The sequence below is a fragment of the Ictalurus furcatus genome, chromosome 10, assembly GCF_023375685.1.
Source record: "Ictalurus furcatus strain D&B chromosome 10, Billie_1.0, whole genome shotgun sequence".
Taxonomy (NCBI): domain Eukaryota; kingdom Metazoa; phylum Chordata; class Actinopteri; order Siluriformes; family Ictaluridae; genus Ictalurus; species Ictalurus furcatus.
The window spans coordinates 21014016-21028806 of record NC_071264.1 but is presented as its reverse complement, the minus strand read 5'-3'; the positions used below and the strand labels follow the sequence as shown (position 1 = coordinate 21028806).

The window sequence follows — 14791 nt, the reverse complement described above, 5'->3', positions numbered from 1 at the left end:
ACACAGTAAATCAATTTGGATACATAATTTTTTCCACAGCACTTAAGAGACTGGTGTCAGTTATTTAACTGTCAGGCTTTAATGCAGTCTGAGCACTAACCTACATCTTACCTCAGGCCTTAGATGGACTGACCCACATTTATGCAGAGCACTTAAACTGTCTGGTATAAGTGGTTGAACTGGTAGGCCATGATGCATTTTGAAATCTAATCTTAAGTTTAACCTCAGGTCTGAGGAGGTTGGAGCCATGTTCACACAACAGGACAAAGTGTGAGCGCTGTATGGAGCGAAGCCACAGCCAGATGAGCTGCAGGCGACCCCAGAAGCCCATGATCCGTTCCTGTAGTGAGGGTGCATACAACCAGCGCAGTGCCCTAACCAGTGTCAACATGCTGCCCACCCCCCAACATCAGAACGTCACCCGTGTACATAGCCTGGACGCCTCCATAACAGCCAACTGTAAGGTTCAGACCAGCGGCAGGCCATCTCCGATTTCATATGCGAATGATGACTACAATGTGCCCTACAACTCTCAAATGAACTTTGTCAGTCATGAGAGGTTTGATGTAGGTTTCGGGAGAACAAGGGGTTTTAAGGGTAGGCCTCGTTCTCTACCACGAAGGTACTGTAGACCGCAGGGTGTCACCAATGAGGAGGCACTAACCGACTCGAGTGGCTCTAGTGGAGGTTCACCAGTGAAAGAGGAGGATCCGTTGCCTTCACAAAGCTGCCAAGTATGAATTTCAATTTACATCTCTTATATTAAATAGCGAAATGTCAACATGGGAGTGTCAACATTTTGCAAACCGTAATATTCTTTTAACTTTTGCTTGGAGACAAACTCTACAGGCTGTTTTTCCAGGGGTAAAATACTGGATGTTTATTGTTTTAATTTTTTCAGACTATGCAGGCTGTTCATGCAATTCCAACACCCTCCAAAAGTTCTTAATTTAATGCTATCATAGACTGTTAACTGCATCTTTTGTGTAGTGTACTTCTGCATTAGCCCTAACACCACCAAAGAGGAAGATGTGGCAAATCAGGACAAGTGAATTGTCCATAAATGGTAGTTGAGTGAGAGTAGGTGTGATCAACTTGGCTGCAAGCATCTTTCAGCATTCAGAGTTTGAAAGCACTGCAAAGTTTAATAACTGAGTTATAAAATAAGTGATCTTTAGATCACAGTTACATTTATTAAATTCATTTACTTTGCATTTGCATAACCTATTGCATATTTTTCACACATTAGTCTATATAATTCTTTGATTTTCCTTGACAACATTTGAGATTCTTGGCCTTAATGTGTTCAAATCAAGCAATCAACTCAACAGTACATATTTGGTGTTGCCAGATGTGTCTGCTCTTGATTTGCTAATTACATTTACATTTTGGTTTTTCAGTCTATAAATGATTCACACTTAACCAACACATTTCCCGCTTCATAAAAACCTCAACTAGCAGTGAGTTTAGCTCCGCATGATGGAATTAATAAATGGCATTGAAGGTCTAATAGATAACTAGAGACTTAAGTCATCTTTAAACCAACCAATCATTGTCCTGTTCTTCCTCTCTCCACATGCTTCTAGTTGTTCTGCAGTATATACAAGGCTTTGAGAAAGATCTCAAGGCTTCTGTTTAAGAAAGTATGTAGCATTTTACTACTTCCTCTTTCTGCTCTGGTGGATACAGTGCACGAGGATGACGCTAAATTGCACAGATTAATATGTGAAAGTTATGTTGTCCATTGTCTTGCTGCTTGGTATAGGGCATGCTTCTGCAGTGTGTGGTTAGGTTGTCCATGTCTGCATCAGTGGTGCATGTGGAAATATACCAAAAAAACGTGTTTCTACATCTTGCTAGAGGCTATGAAAAAAGTATTGAGATCATGCAACCATTTCCTGTTTGTGTGACAGGAAGCGGATGAGCTTTCAGAAGAAGCTAAAGCAGCATTCTCTGAACCGCTTGCTGCTCGTACAACTGAAAACATACACAGGGAGGGCAGACAATACAGAGGTATGCTGTCAATTTGATTGTTGTGTGTTTAGTTAATTCATCGTTTTATAATTTTATAATCTATAGAGACAACCTATATTGGTGTGCCTATTACCAGTAAGACTTTTAACAAGAGATTCATTATTGAGACATATTCTTAAGTACATTTTTCCATTAGTTTCCTTGTTGGTTTCTATACTTTAACAGATTAAATCTTACAAAGAGGTCATATTTTTTATTTAAAGAAAACAGTCATTGCAGACAGTGAAGCTTTGTGCAGTGTGATGAGTTAGCTGTTTGTTTTATAGCATAGCTATTTTGTTGAATGGCCACTAATTGAGTTGCACTGTATTTCAGACTATCAGTCTCCCAACCACCTGTGCAGTCCAACAAGGAAAACCAGTCTGAGACATCAGGATTGTGTGGAGTTGAACCCTAATCTGCAAGTTGACCCTTGGGTGAGGCTAACAGACAGTCTTGAGAAACGCCTGAACCATCGAAAAATCATGAGTGACCATAATGGGAATAATGAGATAAATGGCACAGTCTCAGAGGCCACAGACCCCATCTCTAGCTCAAAGCCAGAGGAAACTGCTGATGCTAAAAAAGGGCCCCCAGTGGCTCCAAAACCTGCGTGGATACGCCAAAGTCTTAGAAGCATTAAGTCTGGGAGGGCACCGGCTGAGGCCTTTAAAAATTCAGAGATTCGAAGTCAAGATACTGGAAGGACCTTTGGAGTTAGTCTGAGGGCCACTTCATCAGCAGCAAATCTATCTTTCAAACAAAAGCTCAGCTCATTTGAGACCTTTTCTAACACTGATGGAGCAGAGAGGGCAAGCAGAAGACTGGCTCCATCCTCATCACTTCCTCAGATGGAAAAAACTCCAGCTAGGTTTGAGAAAACACAGCCTGTAGAGACCAGCAACACATGGAAAAGTAAAACCACTGTGATTAACACACAGGACAGTGACAAACCATCTTCAGTGGTAAATTCAGCCACTACCACTGAAGCATTTTCTGAAGAAGAGCAAGCAACCTCTAAAAAAACAGATTTCCAAAACGAGATCCCAAAAACAGATGATACAACTGTAGCCACAAATCTGACTGAGGATTCTGCAAGTCCTCTAGTAGAGATTCTTTCTTCTTTGGAGGATGAGAAAGAAACAAGTCGTGCTCAGCAAGATGAGGAAACAAGTTCTACTCAAAAAGATGAGGAGGAAACAAGTCTTGCTCAGAAAGATGATGAGGAAACAAGTCTTGCTCAGAAAGATGATGAGGAAACAAGTCCTGCTCAGGAAGGCTCACCCCCTCTTGATCACTGCCCTAGAAGGTCCAGCAGTTCTAAAGATCCTCCTTCACAAAATATATCTTCAGTGGAGGGCCATAGCAGTCACACTGCAAGCTTAAGAACCAGGAGTCTACCCCTGAATGCCTCCTCTTTCTCGGATGCCCACGGCCAAGGTGGTCTGGAAGGGGAAACCCTTAAGATCATCCTGTCATTCAGCAACCAAGTGTCCCATGCCCTGATGCGTTCCATGCAATCCCTTCCTCAGTCCCCATGCCTAAAGCTTGGTAACCCATGGAGTGTGCCATCTGAATCCCCTCACCATAATACCACAGAGGAGGACATTTCTTCAACTGACATGGCACCAGACAGCACTGAGAAGGGCTTCTCTGTGAGGTATGGTTTGCTTTCAAGTATTCCTGAAAACTAGTCAAGAGTAGCTGTTGTGTTTTTACGACAAGGTATCTTTGATGGCACATTTGACTTTTGAAATTTCTTCCATCCTGTGCACTAGAAGCATGATAAAGGAACTGTCTGATGTAAACCTAGAAGAGGAAATGAATCTTGGCCACCTTAGACTGGAATGCTATAGATATTTTTATCTGAAGTTCTTGTTGTGTAAAATGATAACATGCAAGCACTTACCAATTGCTCCAATAAAGAAATACAGCTTTATCTTGAAGCAAGCAATTGAAATCTTTAGAAGAATGCTTTGAAGTGTACAACTGAAATGTAAAGTGTGAGTTTGAAACTCCTGACAAAAGTAGGCAAGTGGTCAAAAGCAAGTCTCAGATCAGCAGCTCAGGGCAACCACTTACTAAATCTGTTTTTGATTTGGCTCCAAGCCTGGCCGAGCTGAGAGAGTGCACTATTGAGAGAGGAGAAGAGAGTGAGAAGGCTGACAGCGCATCTGAACGACCTCTCACCACACCCTCTGCAGTGTGTGCCCAGTCTGTGATCTCAGCACTTCCACCTCAGGAGATTCAGCGGCTGATCCAGGAGGTCAAGGATCTTGATGAGGACACCCTAAAGGTGACTTTTCAGTGATGAGAACTATTGCATGTTCTACATTTCATCCAGTTCTGTAAAACTCATGCATATGCATAATAACTACTGGTTTACATTTTGTCTCATAGTGGTGGGCAGTTTGACTATATGTGGCTTTGCTGCTTTGCTGGCAGTGTAAGCAGACAATAATACTGTGATACACACTGTAGTGTGTACTATGAAATGCACATGATATCAGACAGTAGTTCTGGCTGCAAAGTTTACATTAATGTGCTTGTTCTAATACATTATTGTTTCTATAGATTTCTATAGACTTGTATATTGGACACACTACATAAATGGATTAAAAATGCATGTGGTGATATGGTGATGGTTTCTGTGAAGAGAAATTATTTTGTGTCAGTGTCAGTGCTTTGCAACAGTTAGTGGTTAAGCTGTAACTTTTCAGTCACAGGAAATTCTTTAGAATAGAGGGCGTTGGAGTTTTTATTCTTATTCAATTCAAGAGAGATAAAAAAGAGATGCTGGTGAGCGAACAACAGGAACTATCTTGTTTTGCAAATGTTACACAAAATGAAATGCAAACATAAATGGTTATAACAGTATTATAAAAATGTAATGGTTGGGAAATTGCTGAGGTATAAGAGGAATAAAACACTTTGGGATGTGCTTTTGTTGGAAAATAAACAGCTTCAGAGTGGAAACGGCATCACAACTTGGCGCTGATTATTTTCCTATAACACTACATCCAGTTGTGTTTTATTTCCTTTCATATCACCCAATCTTAATCTCTCTCAGAAATAATCTAAGAGGTAAAAACAAAACAAAAAGAGGATTGCTGAAGTGAACTGCAGGATAAGGATAAGCACTGCAATACATGATATTAAAACTTGGGAGCTCATCCAGCTCCAATATAATTATCAGCATACTGAGATCTATAGCAAAGTCAGCCCTTATCTGTAAAGAGCCTGCCTTAGTGCAGGAGGCTGCAGAGACAGAAACACATTAGCAGCTGCAGTAAGAAATAGTGGACCATTAATTGCTATCGCAGAGCACATAAAATAGTTGTCATTATATCAAGATCCTTTAGCAGCAGAGGAGACATACTCCTCGAGCTTTCAAGCCTCTCTTAGTGTATTATTTCTCTGCCTTCCCTTTCATTGCCTTTGGTAAAGTGCAGCTTCTATACTTTGACAGCGATCCCTGTTTTCCCAAAGGAGCTCTTGCCTATGCTGAAAGTCTGTAGGCAGTTCTTTTGTTGAGGCTGTATATCTGCGCACACTTTTAATATCTTTTTTAGAACAATCACTAACATGATTGATGACTTCCTGAATTTAATATATCCCAATTTTTGAAAGAAAGTCATTAACCAAACCATTGACATAGCATTGGTATTTAGCACAGGATAGAATAGAGTGATGAGGGTTATCTTGAGCTGCTAGCCTTGCAGCCTCGTAAATAAGTTAACAAATTTGTCAGGTTCACTTTGAAGGATCTGGAAATCTTCATAGACGCAGCTGTTATTTACACAGCGAAATCTCTCCCTAAATGCTAATCATTCTCTAGCACACCATATACAACCGCATCTGGCAAATGGATTACAACAAGAGTGCTAAATTACCTGCGTAGTAGCGCACCACCTTTCAATCATTTGGACCTTATATGTTTAAATGGCTTGAACATAGTTGCTGATAGATTTACCATTACTCTCATGCAGCAACTGGAAGACATCCATGTAGTAATTCTGCACAAGGAGGAGGGAGCTGGCTTGGGTTTCACTATTGCTGGTGGTATCGATCAGAACAAAGCAACTACAGTGAGTAAGACCTTTACAGTACATCCGTGTTAGCATCCACTACAGCAGGGTTAATCAGCTCCACCCAACCACATTGTTCACTTTAAATAATGTTAACTGACAGCTAATTAGGGTCTTATAAAAACAAACTACCTAGCATTCAGTTACTGAACACCAGTTTTTCAAAGGTTACCCACTTCTTTTCTGGATTGGATTCAATTTCCAAATCTATTTTTCAGGCTACATCAGGGCTGTAATCCAATCTCAGAACATCTAATCAGATAACTTTTGGGGAACTGACCCACCCAGTTCACTTTTAGCTCCATCAATCCCTGGAAGCTAAGTACATTTTAAAACAGCACTTATTAGTCCTCAGTGCTGCTTGAAGTTCATAATACATGCTTCTGGCTCAAAGCTTGTCATAATTTGCTAGGTGAGTAATTCATTTCCATCATTTGTGACATCTCTGCATGTGAAAATTATCTTAAATTTTGCAGGTTCACAAAATCTTTTCCCATGGCTTAGCTGCTCTGGAGGGCACCATCGAGAAAGGAGACGAGGTGCTGTCTATCAACGGACAGACATTGAAGAATGTGAAGCACAGCGAAGCTACAGCAGCACTCCGGCAGGCGCGTGAACTGAAGCAGGCAGTGGTGGTGGTATGCAAGAATAAAGAGGCAGAGAGTAGCATAGATGCGAACACTACCGAAGCCAGCTGCAGTATTGGCTCAGAGCACAGTGTCACAGGTACCATACAGCTACACACCATTAACTACAGTGTCTATTGTCCCTCTTATTTTTATTGATTCCAGATAATTAGCCTATGTAAAGGATTATATATCATAATTTCAGTGATATTTAGTATAATTGCTAATAAACTGTATGACATCAAGGCCAGGTCTTATCATTTTCTGCTTTGGCAGATGAGAGTGGAGACGTCCTGACTCTAGATTTGGAGAAAAATGCAGGTGGAGTGGGTTTTGGGCTGGAGGGAGGAAAAGGCTCTATTCATGGAGACAAACCTTTGGCCATCAGCAGAATCTACACAGGTACACCCGTTCAGTTTCTTAAAAGTTTAATTAATTACCATTTAATTTAAACACTAAATAATTTATCAGCTTTAATATGCAGTGTATAAAGTTTTAAAGAAGCAGTTTGGCAAAATAAATAAATAAATAAATAAATATTTCAAAATTCTTTCCTTTACCCTAGATCAGTGGTGTCAAACTCAATTTCAGCCTTTAGTTTTGTCATTGAATCACATTAAAAGCCAAGACCGGACATGTTTGCGAATTTATTGCAATTTATGTTTGCGAGTGTGAATTTAAAGCAGCAGGCACAACAGATAGGTGTTGGCTTTATAATTTCAGACCTGTGAGATGCAATGCATATGTGAGATGCCTTTTGTACAGCAGCATGTGCAAAATGCTATGCTATGTGAGTCTGGTGTGAATTCTAGGTATTACTGGTGTAGTGTAAAACAGTTTTAGTATTATATTAACATAGATATAACTTATAAATGTTATTTTTTGCAAGTTTAAATAAGGCAGTGTGTCATGTTTGGCCTGTGAGCCTGGAACTTGACACATGCACCCTAGATGTAGTCAGTCAACTACCAGTTTATCGTAAATCATTACACACTCATAAATAATATTACTGAGCCAAACAATGTGCTATAAGCTTTCCCTACGTGCCAGCTACATCAACCTCACTGCTAATGAAGCAAACTTTAAATACCAAATATGTCTTGGCTGATCCACTACATTTGGAGGAAGTAAAATTTTTTTCTTGGCCAAAATATTCTTTCAAAAGGCACTTTGCTGTAATTAGTATGTTTATGTGTGTTGGTAGGCAGTACAGCAGAGCACAAGGGCCTACATGTTGGTGATGAGCTGCTGCAGGTCCAGGACTTCACAATGCAAGGCCTTTCACGTCTCGATGCTTTAACTGTGCTCAAAGGCCTTCCTGATGGATCATTCACAGCCATTGTGAGGAGAAAGAAAGCTGAACAGAGCTAAATTCTGAAAGTACACCCAGATAGCTTGAAAAGTGTGAAAGTTTGAAGTCTGAATTTTAGGAAACATAATCTTAGACACTTTCAGTGGCAAATTCCAAATGGTCATTTCATGCAATTTTAATGTCAGGATTATATTTATGTAGATAGGGATTATTACTGAAAATATCTTGAATATAGTAAAATATACTGTATGTAGTATTTCCTGTTATACGATTACAGTAAACCCATTTCAAGATTATTAAACCGATTTCTAGATATATTTGACGAATTTCAAGCTTGAAGTTATCTTGTTTTATTGGCAGATAATTTTGCTAATTTAAAGTACTTATTTTGAAAAGACAAAATTATCTGCCAATAGAATAAAAAAGATTAAAGCTTGAAATGAGAAAAATGTCTACAAATAGGTTTAATGATGTTATATTTGTTTTATTGTAAATTTATAAAAGGAAATACTAGATAAATTGAGCTAAATTCAAAATATTGTCACTTACTAAGATGCAATTTTTTGTAGCGCTCCAATGCATTACATCAGAACACACAGTTAGTGACTGTTGAAACCTTTAAGGAAACAGCATGCAGAGTTGTGATTTTGATGCAGCAACCAGGTTTTGCATAAAACAACGGAAACAACGAAGGATACAGGAAGTTGGTGGTCAAATGTAGTGAGCTAATTTTCATATTCAGTGCATCACACTGTGAGATTTTAGTCTGTCTTGACTGTAAGTCTGAAAGCAGGTGATTCATGAAAATCTTATCAGTATTCATCTGTCCAAACATGGCCCATTTTGAACTTTAAATATTAGCTATTCAGAACAATTATCTAAGCATCTTTGAACAACCCATCTGACCAAGACTCCAATTCACATTTAAAAATTACATGTGGAGACTAAACCCCAACTATACTACTCCACTTCCTATATATATTGATATTGATTTTGATTAACTGCGAATTAAGCATTTCTCAGGTTTGATAAAATTGTAAGCTCAAATTTGCAGACACAAATTTGCATGGCTAGATACAAGTTTGATCATACATATAATCCAGAGATGAAATTGATGAATAAGGAAACTGTTAGCATTTGGGAATGCACGTTTTAGAATCAGATTTGAGCAAATGCAATGTTGATGAATAAGTGCCATTGTGTTTTCCTGTATATTGTTAATGTGTTGGGGGGCATGGTGGCTTAGTGGTTAGCATGTTTGACTCGCACCTCTAGAGTTTGAGGTTTTATTCCCACCACCACCTTGTGTGCATGGAGTTTGCATGTTCTTCCCGTGCTTCAGGGGTTTCAAGATTCAAGATCCTCCAGGTACTCCTGTTTCTTCCCCCAGTCTAAAGACATGTGTTGTAGACTGATTGGCACTTCCTAAATTGTCTGTAGTGTGTATGAGTGTGTGCACGATTGTGCCCTGCATGGCATGGATGGACGGATGGATGTTAATGTGTTTCCATCAAGGTTGTTGTGTTAGGCCACATTTACTGCTTTTCATCAGACACCCAGCTCTTGTCACTGAGAACATTGAGAACACTGGGCTGATGGACAATGACTACTCTGGCATAACCAGTTAGCCAATAAGATACAGTCTGTTACAAGTTTCAAACATGCCTACAACAAACCAGCAAAGCCTATCAGTGCATTTTCTAAAGGATACCAATGTATCCATGTGAAAGAAGCCATAAAGTACTGTGCTCACCGAACTACAGGGGATAGAAAAGAGGAGTATTATAGGAATTAATCGTTTATCAATTTTTGCATCAATAACTAGCCTCATCCTAGACTAAGAAAACAGTCTATAGAGAAATGACACTTCTACATGAATTAGTCCAAAGTTGAGATTAATACGCGTCCAAACACGGTTAATTTTAACATTTAGATATTGCCTATTTGTCTTTTCAGATGTTTCACAAGCTCTTACTGGTGTTAATTTAAAAAAATAATAATTGTAAATAATGATTCCGAAATTTAGCTACATAAAAACAGTGTAACAGAATTACGTTTCTTTGTTTGCTGATGCATAGAAATATGGCCTTTGTACGGTTGCACTAACATGGTCAGGGATTCCCAGGAACTTGACTGTACTCAAGTTTGCCTGTTTTGTTAAGATTTGCACAAACACTGTACAGTAAGATATATACAAACATATTTCTATGGAAACTAAACAAGAGTATTTGAACAGATTCTTAGTGGAGTAGATTTTGAGCTAACAATAATACAATGTTTTAACATTTGCTTGCAAGAACCAAAGATAGGAGACTTTTTTAATGGCCTGCCTTTACATTTGATGTTTTATGACCATATAGGCTTTGTGCCTGATTACAAAAATTGTCATTTTATTTATTTAAGTTCTTAAAAGAAAAAGTACATCCAATTATATTAGAATTGAAAAAAGTTCACATTAAAGATCAGATGCTGTTAATTTTTTGTCTTTGTACAGAATAACTAATAATATATCAGAAAGCCCTGTTTATATTGTAAAATGTCATTGCATACTCCCCCCCCCCCCACCCAAAAAAAAAAAATATATACCCTAATAAAATAATTAACTACAAACATTTGATCAGTTTGGTGATTAAAAATGATTCAGATTAATACTGCTGTGAATTGTGAAGTGATTATGACTTTGTTCTGTGAACATTTGCTCTTCTAAGGCAACTCTTAAAATGTATTTGTAACCTAGCTAATGCATAGCTTGGCTAGACACTTTTAGGTAACAGCTGAAAGGTTGGCATGAACTGAAAGTCTGGTCTGGTCTCGAACTTGACATGGAATCGGCCATGAATAGGGTTGGTCTTGTCTTGGTCTTGCCCTGCTGTCATACTTGGTCTCGACTCTGACTCCATCGGCTCTGGTCTTGGTCTTGACTCGGACTCCATTGGCTCTGGTCTTGGTCTTGACTCGGACTCCATTGGCTATGGTCTTGGTCTTGACTCAGACTCCATTGGCTATGGTCTTGGTCTTGACTCAGTCTCGGTTAAGGTGGTCTTGATCCCTACACTACAAATTACACCAAGGAACAAACAGCAGAGCTGTTTTGTCTATAGTAAGCAGCTGTAGCAGGCAGTGCATCTTTTCTATTTACCATATTTGCTAGAAGGGACATGACATGATTATGGACTTAAAATACTTGACTCTATTAGAAATTAGGAAGCATGAATGGTGCTGCCTATCTGTCTTTCAGCGAGTATGTTCCTGTAATAAGTTGATAAATGTTATCTGCATCATTCCTGCAAGATCATTTAAAGTAATAATAGTGCAAACAATCTCTGGAGCATCGGGAGTGTCCACAGTTGGTCCCTTCAAGGCACTTTAAATAAACTGCTTTTTGACTCTTCCATATGGTGTGCCATTACAAATGGCTGCTCTGAGCATTGTTTCTTCAAAGTCCCCTGTATAGGTATCATCACTTCAGAATGCACCACACTGAGTTGTCTTGCTGACAAGAGACAAACAAATCAACAGATGCCACTGGTCTAGAAGGTCATAATTTATTAACTGTAAGCTGGAATACATTGTGTGGGGTTATATAGGGCTCTGTTTTGTATTTAGGCAAACAGTACAGTAAAGGCATTTTGTTTCATTCCAACATCTATTAATGAAAAACTGTAAAGAATACTGAAAAATTCAAATCTGGAATAATCACTAATATTTATTCATTTGGTAGAATCTTTTATCCAATGTGGTCCAAAGTCAAACCTAAATGTAGAACTGCACAGGAATACAATATTTACATTGGATGTCAGACAGTCCAGGGATTTCAACTCACTGATCTTCTGATCTGTAGCTCAGAGCCTCAAGGGGCAGTTAAGTGCAAAATCAAATCTGCAAAAAATTTCCTTTATCCCAAATAACAATGATTTGTGAATTTGTAGCTCAAATCATCTGAAGCAAATACAACCCCAATTGCAAAAAAGTTGGGATGCTGTGTAAAATGTAAATAAAAACAGAATGCAATGATTTGCAAATCTCATAAACCCATATGTCATTCACAACAGAACACAGAAAAGATATCAAATGTTTACAAAGTGGAAAACTGTTCTGTGTTCAGATTAATTGAAATTTTACATTCTTTTTGGAAACCATGGATGCCTCATCCCCTAAACTAAAGAGGACTAAAGAGGAAAGGGACCATCCAGCTTTTTTAATCAATGCTTAGTTCAAAAGCCTGCATCTCTGATGGTATGATTTTGCATTGGTGTCTATGGAATGGGCAGTTTGCACATCTGGTATATACAGGTTTTAGAGCAACATATGCTTCAATCCAGATTCCATCCCATCTTTACTTCTGAGAGACTCTGCCTCTCTAAGATACTCTTTTCGATTTGTCTGACCACAGAACAATTTTCTACTCTGCCTCAGTCCATTTTAAATGAGCTTTGGCCCAGAGAAGACTGCAGCATTTCTGGATCATGTTCACATATGGCTTCTTCTTTGCATGATAGAGACTTAACCAGCATTTGTGGCTGGTATGGTGAACTGTGTTCACAGACAATGAGTTCTGGAGGTGTTTCTGAGCCCTGCAGTGATTTCCATTACAGAATCATGCCTGTTTTTAATACAGTGCCGCCTGAGGGCCCGAAGATCACAGGCATGCAATATTGATTTTCACCCATGTCCTTTGCGCACAGAGATTTCTCCAGATTCTCAATTTTTTTGATGATATTATGTACTGTAGATGATGAGATATTCATAGTCTTCGCAATTACACAGCGTCCCAACTTTTTTGGAATTGGGGTTGTATATGAAGATATTGGATATTGTATACAGTTGTGGAAAGGAATTTAGAGTGAGATAAAGTTTACATATCAGCTAAATTAGCCACATAGTTACAGCAAATGTCGAACGTCAAATATGTTTTGTTTGTTTGAGTACATCTGGGATAAGAGGAAAAATGTGTAAACCTGATTTTTTGCTTAACGATTCTGTTACCTGCGGAGCTATGCAATAATAATAATAATAATAATAATAATAATAATAATAATCTGACACACTGATTCCATTAGTAGTTAAATGTTAAATTACTGAAAGTTGAAAAAGTTGTACTAAACGTAAGCATATTTATTAATATATTTTATATTTAAAAAAAAATATCTCCACATATGTTCAGTAAAAAAAAAAGCAGCTCCATTTTCCACAAATTTAACTATATATAATTCTAAACAATCCAGGCACTGGAGATAATGCCTCGTTAACATGAACAGCAAACACATTTCTAGCCAATAGACATGCACTCAGGATAATTAACACACAGTCATGCTTTTGAATGGAACAGTAAAGACATGAGACAGAAAAACACACACATGCACATTGCAGCAGATTACACACACAGACAGCATTTAGTCCCTTTATGCAACTTTGAACGATTCAAGCATTCAATCAGTATGTAAACATCACAGTGAAATTCCTGACTATTGTGTATTTTCCTTTATATCTTTACAGTTTAATGTTTGGGAACCATGCTAGTCCTCCATTTATTATTATCTCTGTACAAGATTCCCATTCTTTATTTTGAGAAACGTGATGGACTGCGTAAGGTATGTTATTATTATTTATTTTAAAATAACACAGCACATATGAGTGCAGAAATACGAATAAATCCAGTAACACCTATATAAATTGTTTCAGCTGTAACTTGTCTGCATGCCATTATCTTTCTACTCTTCCAATATGACTAGGCATGCAGACACAAAAAATGACAGCAGGCACATACTGGGTACAACTAGCATTAAAGCCAGGGAACAGGAATGTCAGACAATATTTAAAATTGAGGTAATCAGTTCAGAAGTAATATAAAAGTAACCTAAAAGCTGGAATACATAGTATAGAGTTCTTATGCTTCTAAAAACTAACAAGTAACCATTTGACCCCGTCTGTGTGACTGTATGTTTGGAGTTGAACACAGTTTGGTCAGACACACAGAATAAACCTGTCTTACGGCTAACCAAGCTATGCTGGACTTCAGACATTGGCTGGATTCAAGTTTTATGGCACATCAGCCATTGTGGATGGGTGTGAACGTGATATGGGACACACAACATGGGATAACTATTCTAGTTTTCCACTAAAAATCACCTACTTTAATTTATGCATGGGTTCATGGGTTCATTCATTTAGAAATATTACACATAAAGTTGAGTGCAAAAAAAGTGTCCTTCTCATTTCTCCTAAGGGAATGCACATAAACCTAAAACTCTTTCATGAATAAATAAATAAATAATTAAAACATATTCAGATTATGTACATTCTTTATTATTTATACCTAAAATTAAGAAAATTCTAAAGTGTATATAAATAAAATATTGTTAACACTGAAGTCTAATATATTTCATGCTGATGATCAAAATTCTAGAAAATACCATTTTTGAACAAAATATTCTGGATGTACAAAATGTACTGCTTTGGACTGTTATAAAATTTATGTCATTAATTAATTTTAATTATAGTAATGCTCTCAAGTGATTTGGAGGTCATTAACACCTTGAAATTTCATAAAAATAGCCTTAAACTGACTGTCGATCAGTGTTATAGCAACCCAGCACTTCATCTGTTAGATTTCACAGATAATTCCCTCATTATTACAAGTAACAAAATTGGTCAAATAGTTTACGTTAAAAAAAAGTTCTAAAGTTTGCACATCATTCTAAATATCAAATAAATATTCTCTAATACCTAGAATGCTCATAATAAGTAAAAAA

At 37.8% G+C, this 14791-nt stretch overlaps 1 protein-coding gene across 2 annotated transcripts in view; it reads left to right on the top strand.

The window, feature by feature from the left end:
- Positions 1-10649, top strand: part of il16 (interleukin 16) — a 33101-nt gene extending 22452 nt beyond the window's left edge. For both annotated transcript variants that reach the window (XM_053634448.1, XM_053634449.1), the window contains 8 exons: positions 229-734; positions 1914-2013; positions 2350-3673; positions 4123-4309; positions 6003-6101; positions 6578-6827; positions 7004-7129; positions 7932-10649. In XM_053634448.1, coding sequence (XP_053490423.1) covers positions 229-734; positions 1914-2013; positions 2350-3673; positions 4123-4309; positions 6003-6101; positions 6578-6827; positions 7004-7129; positions 7932-8098 — 2759 coding nt within the window. In that variant the 3' untranslated portion in view covers positions 8099-10649. The remainder of the gene's footprint in view (positions 1-228; positions 735-1913; positions 2014-2349; positions 3674-4122; positions 4310-6002; positions 6102-6577; positions 6828-7003; positions 7130-7931) is intronic.
- The last annotated feature ends 4142 nt before the right edge of the window (positions 10650-14791 follow it).